The 17,115-nt window shown below is 34.4% G+C and overlaps 1 protein-coding gene across 1 annotated transcript in view; it reads left to right on the forward strand.

Annotated features, from left to right (window-relative positions):
- Positions 1 to 17,115, forward strand: part of LOC106719700 (uncharacterized protein C6orf132 homolog) — a 63,408-nt gene that overhangs the window by 39,536 nt on the left and 6,757 nt on the right. The window contains exon 4 of the mRNA XM_045686666.1: positions 16,076 to 16,173. Within this exon, the coding sequence (XP_045542622.1) occupies positions 16,076 to 16,173 (98 nt within the window). The remainder of the gene's footprint in view (positions 1 to 16,075; positions 16,174 to 17,115) is intronic.

The following is a 17,115-nucleotide window of genomic DNA, read 5'->3' on the forward strand; positions in this document are numbered from 1 at the left end:
TGTTATTCTACACCTGTTACAAATTGTATCAAGATTCATCGAGCAGTTCCGCAGATACCTTCAAATAAACATCGATCCATTAAAATCGATTAATTCCGTCTAAACATTCGCATTTATAAGATTTAGCTACGGTTTTGATAATATTCCTAGGATTTTTAAGGATTGAATAACTTCTAGAAATTAATATAGAATGACACCAATTAATATAGCCAGGAACCGTTTGGTTATTTTATTATTTATTTTTTGATTCTATTACTTTTAAGACAAAACTCTAAAAATAAGTATACCCAGACCTGTAATGAAATGATTCTTCTCTCATAAGTCCTTTAATAATAGTTTACACAAAGCGTTTCTTATAAAAATATATAAATTGAACAGCAGTTATGTCTCGCTCTCATCAATCACACTATATTTAGATACAAAACTGCTCTATTCTTAGAATGTTAGGACAGAAATAAAATTACTTTAGTTTCGTTTAGCTTTGAAATTATGATGCGCGCGACGCGATGCATTCACAAAGACAATGCTCTCGCGGTAGCCAATTTTGTACTTTATATTAAACACATACCACGCGAATGAACTATAAAAATGTTGCAATAAGACTCTTGGCTACAATAATTTAATTTTGTTCTTGTATAGAAGTATAACTATATTTCAAAGTATCATAAAAACGATGTAATTTGCAGCCATTTCTTACAATCTCTTAAATAGCAGTCGGAATCTTTGCCAGATGATTTGTAACAGCTGTCGTGTCTACGAAATTGATATGAAACTCTTGTACAAAACCATGTTGTTAACTCTTTTCCAAGAGAATGTGCGAGAAATTTCGGCACTGGAAAATAATAGACAATTCAGTAAAGAGTTGAAAGTCTCTTGATGTTAGCTGTCACTTTTTCGTGAAGCTCACACGTGGCCCTCGAGCCTGGGGCATCGGGTGTATTTATAATATTATCTGTGAGTGAGCTGCAGCTTCCGGCTCTGAGGTTGACATCTTCCTATTCACTGTTAAATAGCTAAATTTTACTATTAATTGATAGGTTTAATGTGTACATTGAACAACTAGCGCCATCTAGATAAAATTAAATGCAAGTTAGTGGCTTTAGTCACTAAGAACGTAGTTAGTAAGGAAGATTTAAATTTTAAGGATGGCATTTTTGCATTGTTTAATTACTTTTTTTTGTCCTTGTGTCTTTTTTTTGTTGAATCCATTTTTGAATTTGTATATTTCGCATAGCAACATAGTGATTTCCAGACATCCCTTTCTAAGCAACGAGCATTTAGAAGCATAGATAAAAATACATGACCTTAATTTTATCTAGATCTAGTCGTATTGATCAAAACATTGTTTTATTCTACATTAATAATACATGATACAATAACTGCAATTCTTAGTACTTTTGTATTAGTAATGAAATTACGACACAACGGGTAGGACACGTGGCCGTGAAATTATCGCAATTACACGACTGCATTATAAATTGGATGCTTACTCACATATCAATTGAATGTTTACTCGGAGAAAGATACGAAAAACGTTTACTTATGTAAAGAGATTTATCAAATTACAAGTCTAAAACACAAACGGCAACGGAACGGGATCTTTACATAATAACAAAAACTTTCTTAGTTTTTGCCTTGTAGTGAAAAAATCATAAAACCTTAGTCTTTTCCCCGTCGTTATAATTTTACTCTTACTAACTTACTAATATTATAAATGCGAATGTTTAGATGGATGGATGTTTGTTTGAAAGTATCTCCGGAAAGTCTCAACGGATCTTGATGAAATTTGGCACAGATGTAGATCATAGTCTGGAAGAACACATAGGGTACCAAGTTTTTTTTAGTTCCGAGCGAACGGAGTCGCGGGCGACACCAAGTAATATTATATATGCGAAACTTTATAAGGATGGATGGATATTAGTTAGAAGGTAACTCCAGAACGACTCAACGATAAAATTTGACATAGACGTAGAACATAGTTTGAAAGAACACATAGGCTACTAATTGTGTTTTTTTTTTAATTCCATATAGATGAAATCACGAGCAAAAGCTAGTGTAAAATAAATTTGAGAAAACTTATCTACAGCTTTCAACGGCACTACTACTTAATTTAAAACTTTGAACTATTATCTACATAAGAACTCTTGGAATAATTTGCTCGAGAGCTCTACCAGGCTATTCTTAAACTGTTAAGCTTCGCGCCACAAAGCGGGGAAGGGGTAATGACGTCATAGGGCTTGTTTTGACGTCATCTGTCATCCGCACAGCTTATCCCCGGGGAGTTAATAGCGAGGTACAGACAGATATCTCAACGCTTTTGCGACGTATTTATTTTGTTATAGACTGTAAGGAATTTTAAAATTATCTATTCAATATTTCCATTATAAGTTATTGAAATAAACCAACGTTATATACACAAAGTGAAGTCTAAAATTCTTACCTAGTATCTGTCTAAAACTGAAATATCTTAGGTAAACAATTACAAGCACTTGCAAACGTTAACATAGGCGCCTACGATCCGTGCAATAATAAATACCTGTCAATCGACTTACCACCCACGACTAGGTGATCCATGCCTTTAATTCTTTATGGACAATGTTATTTTCGTTTGTTATGACTTTAATTTCAACGACACTTACGACAATTATTATTAAGAGATTGTTTTTCAACTCAACATTTTGTAGTAAATATAATTTATATGTACGTTACATTTTTAATATAATTTTTTTAGTAATTTACTTTAAAAAATAAGATAATTTCTAATACTGTATTTTGAAGAAATAAACTGCACTAAATTCCTTAATTAATGGCTTTTGAATATAAAAAATATCGTTTACCTCGTTATACCAACATGGTCACCCTATCTACAATTACTCCGGAGGCGGCCTGTGAACTTATTGCCTATTTCGCAAATCACAAACCATATGGTGCGACTGAAGCTTAATCATTTAAAGTTAATTTAAACAAGTTAGAACGTACATTTTATTATGTATTTAATTAATTACAGTACTTCTAGCTTTCAGACTACAGAATTTTGAAATGTCTGTATTAGTTAGGCATTTCTCATAGATAAATTTAGAAAAGATTTTTTTTTTTCAATTAATGTGTCGAAGGACACAGGAAACATACGTTAAACATCTGTTTGCAAAATGTTTTTCATCTCTGCACAATTCACAGCTTTGGTTTTTAATATATTTAGGTTAAGGTTGTTTTATTCCGGCGAACGACTATTGAAGTAAACAAATCTACTAAGAGATTTCCAAGCTGGTTTCTGTCATTGTATCATCTGACTACGCAATGAAATGATGCGAAGTATCACTGAAAGAGAAGCTATAGATCTATTTTCTTGTTTAAACATGGGTTCATTTATATTATAAACATATGAAATTACGTCGGTATATTTCTGTGTCCAAGATCTTGTTCTAATTTTTACAAACTTTAATTTAGTTTCACCTGTACTGTTTTTGATCAAATCTTGAAAATTAAATTTAATTCACATCTCGGTTACTGATTCAGATGAAATTTTGCATGTGTACATTGCGTGACAATGCAATATTATAATGACGTGGTGTTGATCTGATGATGGAACTGTAAGGTGGCCATAGGAACTTCGCAGTAAAACGACACTACCTCATCGAGTTTAGGCTCGTTTAAATCTTGATTTGTTTTTAATTCTTTTAATTAACAAGAACATAATAAAAGCTTGTTTTTAAAAAGGTTTGTACCTTCAATTTTTTTAATGTGTCCTTGCTAGTAGTTAAAATCTACTAACAAGTACCAAATGGAAGAACTTAGCAAATTTTTTTTTATTCGGTCATAAGTAGAATAAAGAGATAGTATTATGGAATGTAATACAAATTTCAAAGTGAAAACTAACTTACAATAAAGTCAACCTGCAATTACTTTTATGTTATATCAAGAGAAAGTAGCTCTCTAATCATTCGGAACGGTAATAAAGGCTGCTGTAGTTGTTTCATCTCTTATAATTAGATTTCACACAGAAATTGCTGTTATTAAAATTACCAATTATATATAAACTAGCTGTTGCCCGCGACTCGGTCCGCGTAGAATAAAAAAAAAAAAAACTTAATAAGTAGCCTATGTGTTCTTCCAGACTATGTTCTACATCTGTGCCAAATTTCATTAAGATCCATGTAGCCGTTTTGGAGATACCTTCAAACAAACATCTATCCATCTAAACATTCGCATTTATAATATTAGTAAGATTAGTAAGATATAATTCGAATTTAGAATCGTAAAATAACTATGAGGAGTTATCAAGGGAACCAAATAAAATTATACTATAATTGTAGGCATTACATTAACTTTACAAATGTTTGTTTCTCTCACATCATACGAAGTAGGAAGCAAGCTATTAGATCTCATTACGAGCCTCGTATGATTGCGCCATTTATCACAACAGCCAGCAGCGCGGTCTTGATAAATTGCTGTACAAAGAAAATTAGTTCAGAAGTGTTCTTTTAAAATCTTAAAATCACAGCTATAGTAAATTTTTCGCATTTGGAGCGAATGTTTGTTGAACGAAAAATCTAACTTAATCCATTTCTGATTTTCTAATTGTTTTCTTTACGTTTTTCAATTATTAAATATCAAGAAACCTACTCTCTTTGGTTACGTCTTTTTCTGATATAAATAAAGCCTTTTTTCTGTATTAATTTTAATGTTATCTTGTTTCAGGTAAGCATACGAATGGCGACGACAATAGTGGTTTGAAATCGGGACAGGTATTTTAAAATTGAACCGACCATTACGTCGCGGTCTGTCCAAGCAAATCCAATTACGCGAGACCTGAGTGCTCTTTAATTAGATTTGCAGCTACATTTTATAACAGCTCTATCTGCCTGTGGGTTATTTTAATGGACGCTTTTATATTACCCGGTTTTATTGCATCTATATTAATAGCGTTACTTCGAACGTGAGTTATTACACATTTTAATTTTGGTTAAGGTTAATTGTGATGTGCGATATGAAAATGTGTTTTTCACAATGTGGACGAAACTGAAACATGTGTATAGTTTTTGAAACATAATTTGGTGACATATAGTTTTAGCTACTCGCAAAGTAAGCCAACAACAGAAAAATATATACGGAAAAAGTTATCTGACCAGTTGGGCATTAGTCAAACTAAGTGATGACAGCTTACAAGCGCCCCCTGTAAGTGTCAAAAGACTGCCACAAGATCCTTCTTCTACTGTTGCTGTCTTGTTATTTTTTTTTTAGTTTATATCATTTTCTATACCTCTGTAGGTTTTACACAATTTCTGACAGAACTTACCACGATAGCAGCGCCTCTCTTGCCAGCTCAGATAACTTTGTCGCACTAGTCTCGTAAGTTCATATTTTTTAAATAAAGAATGTATGCGAAATATGGTACTTTAAAGAGGTACCAGGATATTATAAACGTACAGGATGAGATAATATAATCTAAAAAGATGTCACCGAGCTCGAACGCGTCTGCTAATCCTAGTCCCACCGGCTCCATTCATACCAGGCGAACATAAGAATTCAATGGTTCATTTCGCAAAGCTTTCAGCCAAAGAAGCCTCTGAAAGGACTCGCCTCCAATCTCGCTCGAGCCGGATGCGGCGGATTAATCTCACGTTAGTTTACGTCTACGTAGCCAACTAAATAACATTTTAAATGATACTTTCGTAAAGCCAATGACAAAGTTAACTCGAGTTAATTAAATGTTAAGAAATAGTTCAGTGTTAATAGTTTCTGTTATCTTACAGTGTTAAATATATTTTTATACCTCCATAAGACACTAAACTTTGCGAACTCTTATTTGGAACTTAAAGTTGATAATATTAAAAAAGTTTTTTATTCTTATTCTACTTCTAAAAAATCTTGCAGTGGGTCTATCGATACGTATACAATAGTATATACAACATGGAAAATATGACAAAAACAAGAGTATAGACGAGTTGTTAGCTCCCCTTTGCTTCCGTATTCATCCGCAAGCGTGCCCGTCGGTTACGGGGGCACTCTTAACATGGCCCCTTTTGTTATTAGGTCGCCGATCCGCTTGATACACCGTGTCATCCCCTACTAACTTACTGTAGTGCCTCTTGCATTTGCGCCATAATTTTTCACACGTTTATTACTATGTACGTACTTTGTTCACACTAACTGTTGCTTTCTGAGACCAAAATCTTTTAAAAAAATTAACGTCGTCCCTCACATTATTATCTTTAACAAAACAGAGGTAACAGTATGTTTTTAACGGGAATTTTGGCCTCATCGACCCATGGTAAGAAAGCTATTTGGAAGATATTGATACACAGTTTAAAACTTTACAAAGATCACCAAAAAAATAAATGTCGAATAAAATACAATTTATTAAACAAAAAAGTAAGAAAAACAAAAAAGCTAAAAGAAAAAAACTGATGCTGTTTTCGCGCCCTTACTGTGACAAGGTTAAGGAATCTAGTACAGAGGTTAAGTTAAATATAGCTCAATACCTTGCAGCTATAAAAATTCATCCAAATGGATGAATACGACGATATGATGTACCGAAAAATTTTCAATTTATTCCCCTGAATAAAAATTATCTTGTACAACATTGACATTCGTAGCGGGTCCTCGTGTAGTGGACATCAATCATAGTTAACACGGGGGATTTATCTTACAGACAGAATCTATCGTCGCAAGCGTTCAATTTAATCCAATTTAGCGTCGCGCCCGGACGGCACCCACTTTATGTAGATTGGTGGACGGCAGGATACGTATGGATTAGGTGTCGGGTATTGTATAGACGCTGTTACGGTTCTGGTAGATGTATTAGTTGAACGTTCTTCTCCCGAGAATATTAAAAAATTCAACTCAGAAATTTTGACGTCGAGTTATGTAAACTCACTCTGGAAACCGTATAGGCTTCCAGAGCTGTATTGGCGTTATCCTCATAAAAATCATCAAAACTTCATATCATGTGTCCAGTATTGTAGAGACGCTGGGCTGGGAAAATAAGTATAAGATTATTACGACTACTGCATTAGATTCCTCGTGAGAATTTTGACTTCATGTTGCCACATAAATAACACAAAAATATATTGTTCGTTCGTTCGTTAAATACTAAGAATAACCTTAAAACTGTACTGTACTGTTTAATTAACTAATACTAATATAAGAAAATCTTAAATTGGAGGTCTAGATTATTCTAGAAAAATCAACTTAAAAAAATGTAAGGTGGGATTATGTCTACACAATTTTGTTCTTGCATTTACAGTTGAATATTTCTTTTTCTCAAGATTATGGTAAATTCTAAGAAATGTATTGTCTTAATTTATTCGCGAATCGCATGTGATAAGGTAAAGCTACGGCAGGAACGACCCTCGCAAATCGCACGACCGCGTGGTCTGCGATAATACGATTTTACTGCACTTTGTTTGGGTTTATTACTCACAAAACCTACCGGTATTATTAACATAATTTAACATTATCTGTGCTTTAAAGATGGTTTTTATAACTAGCAAGATTTTGTTATTTAGAGTTTTTTTTTCATTCACCCGACGAATATCTTAATATTTTAAACTGCTTTGTTAGTTAACGTGAATGAAATAACGAGATTCAATAGTTCAGTTGTCATAAATAACAAAAAAAATGTTTGCGCGATGTATTGTAAGAAGTGGAACATCCCTTCACCCATTTTATATTCAACTTTTGGCTGCTATCCACGAACTGTGCAGTAAAATTCCCAAATTACTACAAACCGGCTTTCAAGAGAGGTATTGCGTAAATGAATGAGTCTAAAAGTGCATCAGAGAGGGATTTGGGTCAGCGCCAGCGCATTCAACTGTGGATATTCAATTTTCAGAAATAGATCGATTCCAGAAATGCACGGGATAACAATATATATATATCGAATTGACTCTTTGTACTAAACAATGAAATAAAACAGAAAAGCTATGTTTATTTCAATAAAATCTATTTTACCTCACTATAACACTCAGAGTATAACTATGGTAACATTTAACTATGAGATATCCACACTAAGTAACCCTTTACCTACTTTAAGTGTCGCAGTTAGTTATGTAAACTATGGATAAGATAGAAAGAATCCTAACACTGCGAGCATTTTGTCAGTTTTGACAGTTTTAAAAAACCAGTACAAACTTTTGCAATCAGGAAAACGAAACATGTATGTCGACAAAGAGAATCTCAAAGTCTACGTTAGGTGTCTACAGTCTCTGCAAGCGACCGCAAATATAAAAGGGTTGCACGTTATTAAGCCATTACAACAAAAACGCAAATTTTTCCTCTTTACAATATTTGCATAAATATCGTATATTAGGTCCTTACATATGAAATTGGCGTTTTGTATGGGAGGAACAAAAAGTCGAATATTTTTTAATATAATATATTTAATTAATCAAAGTATGAACCATTATTTTCTATGCACTTTTGCCATCTCATAGGTAGTTCATTGATCCCTTTACTAAAAAAACCAGTCGGACGGGAATCAATAAAATCTTTGAAGGCGATTTGGACTGCCCCATCGGAGTTGAATTTTTTCCCTTGCAAGAAGTTATCCAAATTTCGAAAAAAATGGTAATCTGTTGGAGCAAGGTCCGGGGAGTACGGAGGATGTCTTAGACTTTCCAATTGAAGCTCTTCTAATTTAGTAGCCGTCTGTTGCGCAGTGTGTGGTCTAGCGTTGTCGTGAAGCAGCAGTGGCGTGGAGCGATTGACCAGCCTATGTTGTTTAGCCGCTAGCTTTTCCATCATAGTTTGCAATTGCTGACAATAGACATCAGCCGTAATAGTCTGGCCAGATTTGAGAAAACTGTAATGAACAATACCGGCACTAGTCCACCAAACGCTTACAAGTAACTTTTTTGGGGTTAATTTTCGCTTGGGTCAGGATTTGGCTGGCTGGCCAGGATCCAACCATTGCGCTGAGCGCTTCCGATTATCGTAAAGAACCCATTTTTCATCACAGGTAATGACTCGGTTTAAAATACCTTCATTATTGTGCCGGTTTAGTAATGTAACGCAACAGTCGACGCGCGTTTGCCGGTTTGCTTCAGTCAATTCGTGAGGTACCCACCTTTCAAGCTTTTTAATCTTCCCAATTTGCTTCAAGTGAATTAAAACAGTTTTATCACTAACATCGCAGCCTGCAGCTAACTCGGACGTGGTTTGCGATGGATCCGCTTCCACAATAGCCTTCAACTCTTCATTATCAACTTGAGTCTCAGGCCGTCCACGGGGCTTGTTCTGCAGATCGAAATTTCCAGAACGAAAACGTTGGAACCAAAAACGAACTGTGTTTTCTTTTGCAACACGACCACCAAACACATCATTCACCCTTCGAGTCGTTTCCGCAGCACTAGTGCCACGGCGGAACTCGTACTCGTAAATAATGCGATATTTTAAGTTTTCCATTTTGTAAAATGAGTGACGCAAACAGAAAAAAACAGAAGAAAAAAAACAAATGAATGACGGTCATCGAACCTCAAATACATGAGTCTATAGCTGTACAAATTTGAATTTGGAATTCCTTACCAAAGAGGAGAAATTCGTGATTAAAGTGGCCAGTACGAAAAACGCCAATTTCATATGTAAGGACCTAATATTTGAATGTAATACATATTAAGAAATTACTTCATTACTCAAGTACTTTACAATAATAGGACAAGTAAAGGGGACGATCTTGTAATTCTTTGAACTATGTCCGACTTACTTTTAATTGGATTGCAATGTAGCATAGGAACACATTACCATTTATGAATGCAATGACTATGTTTTGTAACTTTAGAACTAATATTCTTACAGGCGCTTTGACAAAATACCTCGTATATTATAACCAAATGGATTTTATCTGATATATAAGTAATAAAATATCTACGGCATTGTTAGATTTATCTAGTTTTCAATATGATAAAAAAGGATACCAAAAATATATTAATATTGAAAAAGTACAAGTAATGTAATACATTATTTACTACTTGAGGACATCGTAGTAATATTATCGAGAGTTCCCATTTCAAGGTGATTCAGGTTTTATATTTCAATATCCTGGATAATAATGTATGTATCGTTATATTACTTTTCGTCAAATAACTTCCTGTTAATCAGCCTCTTGGTTTGGTTATTTGCTTATTTGTCTTCAAGTTTTTCACATGCACATTGTCAAGGATGTAATGTACTGTTTATCCGGAAAAAAAATCGCCTAGACAAAAAAAATAGCTTTTGGTACGATGTACTGATCCGTCATTTTTGCCGTATATTTTCCGTAATTACATGCAATTACAATGAATTAAAAAAAAAACGAATGTGCGTAAACTCATATTCACACGTTTTTAAAAAGTTACTTGCATAATTCTTAAAATGTTTACACCAATTCGTACGAGTGGTGTCAACGATGTCAATTTGCCTGTCGCTAACCGGTGTCATGTTGCCACTAATTAGTAGACGAGGCGTTGACTGTGTAGCTTGTAATTACTGAAGTTCGGTCAATTCTCACGGCCACATTGAAATTTTGACCAAATCAGTTTCATACTAGGTTGGTGTATTTTAAGTTATTAGTCGAGTCGATCCCCTTAATATCAAAATCTGATCTTACTTAAGAGGAAACCGACATAGAAAGAGCTTCAGTAAGTACATTAATTGTGTTTAATATTTGACAGTTTTAAATAAAGTAAACTTCAGGTTTCATCCATAAGATCTATCATTTTTGGGAAAAAACTCATGTTTGTTTTGTAACAACGTCTAACATTCTGTGAAACGCTGACTTAGAGGTTATAAAAGTTTTTATGTATATAGTAACTTAAAATATAAGTGATCATTTCTTACTTTATATCTACGGAACTCCATAATCCAGATATCCCGTCATCACACCTTGTAGAAGGCGGAAGATGTCGCTCTGGGACTGTCAGGACAGACCTTCGTTAGTCTCCGTTGATTGGCCAAATCCTGGAAGACCTAGGTACATCCCGAGTTTACGTCTCATTTGTAACACTAGTTCTACGGAATTTGTATTTGTTGAAGTGTCTTTTAACTGACATTTAATTGTCTTCATTGTATTAAGAAAGTTTTGATGAGATTTGATAAATTTTACTATCTGGGTTATGATTAACTAAATTACAATAATTACAAATTTTCGTGGTTTTTAGCCGACTTCAAAAAGAAGGAGGTTATCAATTCGACTGCATTTTTTTATGTGTAGTGTGTAGCTCCGCCCCTGGTAGTCCGATTTAGATAAAAAATATTTTAATCGAAAGGAAGTGATTGCAGACGGGTCCCATTTTTTTTGAATAACTAGAAAACTAGATTTTGAATTTAGTTTTAAAATTTGTTGCGAAAATTAGGGACATTTTGGCTTTCAGCGCTTACGAAGGCTAAACTATAGGACCTACATAAAAATGATGTATGGACGAATCGTAGTTCTTTAAATGTGCTAAATAAAAATCCGCGATAGCATATATTTATCTTTTATAGTTTTCTCACAATAACCATTTTTTTACTAATAAACTGTTCGTAAGAAACGGGATTCTTACCACTATTACGTTGTTTGAAATTAAATTAAATATATAATATCTTCCGCTTATATATATATAATCTTTTCTTGTTGAAGACGTACAACGATGTTAATAAATACAATACTTATGTTTTACACGCCATTCTTAATCTAACAACTACGACACGTGTTAAATATATTTAACTATAAGTACATACACTTATGTTAATTGAATAAGAACGCTCATAGAAGACACATTCAGTATTTCCTTACCAACGATTTAATATATATGTAAATAGGAATGAGGACTGGTATTTTGCGCAACTTGTTTATATTGAATTGCATTTAGCCTGGATTTCTAAGAGATTTAGTAAAACTCATATCTGTAATATTGAAGAAATAGCATAATTGAGAAATAGCCTTATATTACTAGCTGTCACCCGTGACGCTGTCCGCGTGGCATTAAAAAAACTACAAGTAGCATGTGTTCTTCCAGACTATGTTCTACAACCGTCCCAAATATAATCAAGATCCGTTGAGATGATGATCCATCCATCCAACTAAACATTCGCATTTATAATATTAGTAAGATTTGTTTGTTTACTTGCACTGAATATGCTCCGAAATTACTGAACCGATTTGAAGAAAATCTTTCACTGTTGGGAAGCTACAGCGAAACATACACTCACCGAAAGAACAGAGTATCCTTTAAAAATAAAACCGTAAGATTTATACGAACAAAAAAAACTACAACGGGTCGTTTTCTTTTTTTCTCAGTTTTAAAGCGCTCCTTTCAGCCAACGAGCGTGTCCTTTTCACAAACAACAAACCGCACAGTGCTACACTGTGCTATTAAAAGGATGCATCTTACTCTACGTGCTGAAACGGAAGACTTGGGACTTTTAAAAGTACGACAACAAAAATAAAAAGATACTAGACAAGAGTTGACTTATGTTAACTGAAAGTTTTTTGTTATTTATTTTAAAGACATATCAATTTATCAGAAGTTAATTTTATCTAGTTAGGATACCTAATTTTTTCCTAAACTTTGTATGATGTACTCGACAGATCTAGTCCATAAGATAAGAATACGGTTTTAATATTTAAAAAGGTTTTCAAACTGGTACTAGGTAATTATTTAGTCTTAGTCATTAAACACTGTGTCTACATAACTTATGTTTAACAAACAAACGCTAAATTAATAGTAAATATTGTCGACACTGGTAGACGGATTGGCGCCGCAGAATAAATACGGAATTAAGATAATGTTAACGACTACATTCGCATCAAAGTGTGGATTTTCACTGACGAAAATGCATAAAAACATTTTATTATTATCACTGCACAGGTCTTTTAACAGTGAAAACTTACGCTAAATGTCAGCTGGAATAGAATATTGCGTTTCAATTGGGTCATGAACTACATTTCACTCGCCCTCACGACATGGCATTTATGTTTTGTACTATAATTAAACATCTTGTTTCACCCCCAGGTTCTGACGATGACATTTATCGTAATTTTCAATAGATAAAAGTTCGATCTTAAATCTAAAGGTAACTTGATTACCGTTGGAATAGGTATAAAAAAATAATTTCGAGTAATATTGAGCGTTATTCCTAAAAACTTTTACCTATAATCAGAAGGTTCTAATATTCGAGTAGACTTGTAAGTAAGTATTACTCGAATATATGACTGATGTCATAACTTGCGTTAAATAACAAATCAAGCAGACCAGTGTTATGCTGTAGAAAATCGATGAATAATTTACTGGGAAAGAGAAATTGCATTCCATTTCAATCGCAACACTTGGTCGTAATAATTGCTCATAGTAATGAACTAATATTACAAGTTTTTGTTATATTTTATACTTATTTCCTATCAGGTAAACATTTCAAGGATGAATTAGGTATCAAGATAGAAGTTAAAGATAAGATATCTTTGATAAAGACTCCAATTAACGTCAACAATATTCTCGTAAAGAGGAATAATTAAAAAAAATATTGTTCCCTTGAGTTCGACTCGAGGTCAATATGTCACGCACCGGCACCGCCCTCCACAAACAGGTGCCTCTTGCCAGTTATATGAACATCGATACCTGAATATTTGATTACGTCTCTCAAGCGTTCCCTACGCTGAACCCACTTACCTAACCTTGCTCGTACAAAATCAATCCTCGATTTTAATCCGTTTTCAGTTAATAACTTGAAATGAGAAAATCGCATAGAACAACATAAAAATGTGTCATCAACATTGCTAAAAAGACGTGTACCATTCCTTTACATTCTTATGCTCTTGTTGGCACTAGAAACAGTAGTAAGGGTTTTTGTGTGAGCATGCGCGCCGCTCAAGGACACGCACCGCGCCTCAGTGTAGCGAGAGGCAGCGCCGTGACTGCCCGCAGCCCCCAGTCCAGCGCAGCCCGGGTCTATGTCCCACGGGGCGCATTCCAGCCTCGGCCAGCACGGCGCAGCCCCGGCGCCGGCACCCACACGCAGGGCCACGCTCGCCACCGAAGCCCCGCGCTCCTTGCGATTCAGCCTCGTAATTGGATTTTGACATTCAATAAGCGACGTAGTGCTAACTGATCAAGCGCTTTCCGCTTCGATATCGCAGCTTGCTTGACCGATTTCTTGGTGGGGCCCAGCTTTGTGTGTAAACGCTTTGTATGTCTGATAGAATGATATCGCGTAGATACGAGGCCTTACGTAACGTAACATTACGGAGCCACCGGTGCATCACGATGCGATAGTAACGTGGAGCTCAGGCGAGCGTAGGCAGCCGCGGATGGTAGACGCGAGCCGAGCACAGCACAAAACATGACTTGCTGGGAGACTGTAGGACTGCTAGGCCCTTGCGCACTTCTTGCTTCCACCGATGTCAGGGTGAGTCTTCTGCTACATGCAATAAATATCGTATTTTTATTTTTCTATTTCTAAATACTTTCAAATTATTTGTATAGATATCAAGAATTAAAAAAAAATTGCATGACTAATCCCATTGATATTCCTACATATTGTTGTAATTTATTTTGCACTAATTAAGTCAATATTGTGCACAAGTTTTTTCAAAACAGTATTCGTAAACATGGTAATTAAGGCGGCTTTTATCTTAAATGTAATAAAGTAATGATCTGGTCCAATTCAAAACAAATTTTAAATTAAATATTGATATACGTTGGGGGCTGTTGTGAGACTTATTCAGTCAAAACACTTTCGCTTCGGTGGTTGTTTTAATAACATCTCAAGATGGTTTCTTTAATGTTACTGACAACGGAAGAAGTGTTGCAACGAAACGGATATTGGTATTGTTTGGACACCACTTGGATTACAGTTGAAATGGAACCCTTTGAGGAAGTGAAGCCGGAGCATTTGTTTTCAAAACCGCTTTCGAGAGACGTTTACTACACGAAATATCCAGATATACCAAGAAGTGAATCCGAAGATGAGAATCCAATAACTGTGACCGGCTTTCGATCAAAACACGAGGAGTGGAAATCGAAGATACGCATCAGGAAACTCGAGTCGCGTAAACGATATTCGAGTCAATCTAACTACAGCGTCAAATCATCGAATAGCAATCCATCACTTTTATGTAATAACACTACTACTAGAGTAACCTCGCTTGTGCAGAAACCTATAGAGCAGTCAGTTTCTAATAATAATGACAGCAAAGTTCGCGCATTTTTCCAACGCCTTCTTCAAAGTGTTCCTCCGCCTCCAGTTGAAGACTTAACCGAATCTAAAAGATGTTCCATACTGGAAACTCCGGAACAAGACAAAGATTTTAACAATATTGATGTACCTGATTATGCGGAATTTGAGAAAGATAAAATACTCAATTTGCACCATGAAAAGAGCTTGGTCCCTCATACTTCTACATTAAAAAGGAAACAACGCAAAGTGACCTTTAACACGGATTCATCCAAGAGTAGTTCCTGGTATGAAAGTATTTACGGAGTCTCAGATATAATAGGTTCGAAGGAATCACTTCTAAGGACGTCTAGAAGCAGTCTAGTGCGAGATATAAAACCTAAAGAAGTTGATACAGAATCTCCTAAATCGAATGGTTCTTTATCATGGTCTGACCTAGTTAAATCTTGCGGAGTAGGCGATTCTATTTTGAATAGCACCGAATCGTTGCACAAAGACGATATTGTCAGTCAATCCCATTGTGCGAATGATAAAGTATTTGACATATCTTCGGAAGACGATGAAACTGAATACGCTAAATTCGCTGTGCATAAAATTTGTCAAACATTAAAAATACAAAGAGGTATAATAGATTCCTCATCGATGAACGATTTGAATAACGTTGAACAATTAAAAAGCCACATCACAAAACTTGACCCGACGTTTTATGGTGTTTTATATCGATTGACCCCTAAAGATATAGATGATTCTGTAAATATAACTTCAAATTAGATACTTTTTTAAGTTATGTATTAATAAGTAAATAAATATATAATTTTAGATTAAATTTGTTTTTTATTTCCTATCTGCTACAGACAACATTCTGTTTCTTCCTAGGTACACTTTTTTTCTGCTTAATTTGTTTCGTTTACTACTGTTTATTAAATAAGTATTTGTTTTGCTGCAGCCCCCTGAGAACGAGTTGCAGAAGAATTCGGATCGTGTCCTCTCCGAGCACGAACTGCGAGTGCAGAGATCACTACAGAAGCTCAATGTGCCCGAATGGTGAGTCAATTAAATCTTCTTAATATTTTGATCGAATAATTATTATCAACAGATGGTTTATTTGCGTTGTCGTTAAAAAAAGAAACAATTTTTAAAAATTTTATCCCTCTGTCACATTATACTTTTTTTTTTAAATTCTCCGCTGATGAAGTCGAGGGTGACCGTTAGTTCGAAATATAATCGAATATATTTTATTTAAGTAAAAATATGTTTAAATTTATTAGGATTAAGGTTATCAACGGAAACGGTTTAAAAGTATTTATGTTAGTAAAAATTTTAACCTGAACCATTTATCGACGCTATCAAAAACAATTTCGTGTGATAAGGTTATTATTTTCTGTTATTTAGGTCATTAAAGTTGGTCTAATACCTAAATGCGACATGCGATTATTTAATTACAATTTTTTTAATAATGTTTTAATTCCATATTTTTTACAATAAGTACTAGTATATATTGCGTATTTAGGCCGTACAGGCTAGCGGTTATTTTTCATACCTATGATCAACGCCTCTAAACAATATTTATCAATTTCTTTCGTTTTACTGCTCGCTAAACACAAGTATCAAATCCATTCGGTCGTGAAGGATTTATAATAAAATATTTTAGTTATGTAGAACCTAATTCCAATATCTTATACAATATCCAAAGTAGTTTCTTACACACGCGTTACCCGACTGACTTTATTAGTGTTAACTATGAGCTAATTAGACCTCGAGCTAGGACTTGCGCTCATTAGACCATGTCGATTGTCGACACCCTATACGCAGAGATACGAAGATGTTATAAAACATGTTATATTTATTATCTATTTAATTATATTTGATTATTTTATTCGTTTAGATTTATTTTGCATGGAAATATTGATTAAAAATCTTTAATTTTAATTTGTTTGTTCTTTAAAACATCATCATCAGCTCACCTAGCCTACTCTAAGTTAAGGG

The sequence above is a fragment of the Papilio machaon genome, chromosome 3 (assembly GCF_912999745.1).
Source record: "Papilio machaon chromosome 3, ilPapMach1.1, whole genome shotgun sequence".
Lineage (NCBI taxonomy): Eukaryota > Metazoa > Arthropoda > Insecta > Lepidoptera > Papilionidae > Papilio > Papilio machaon.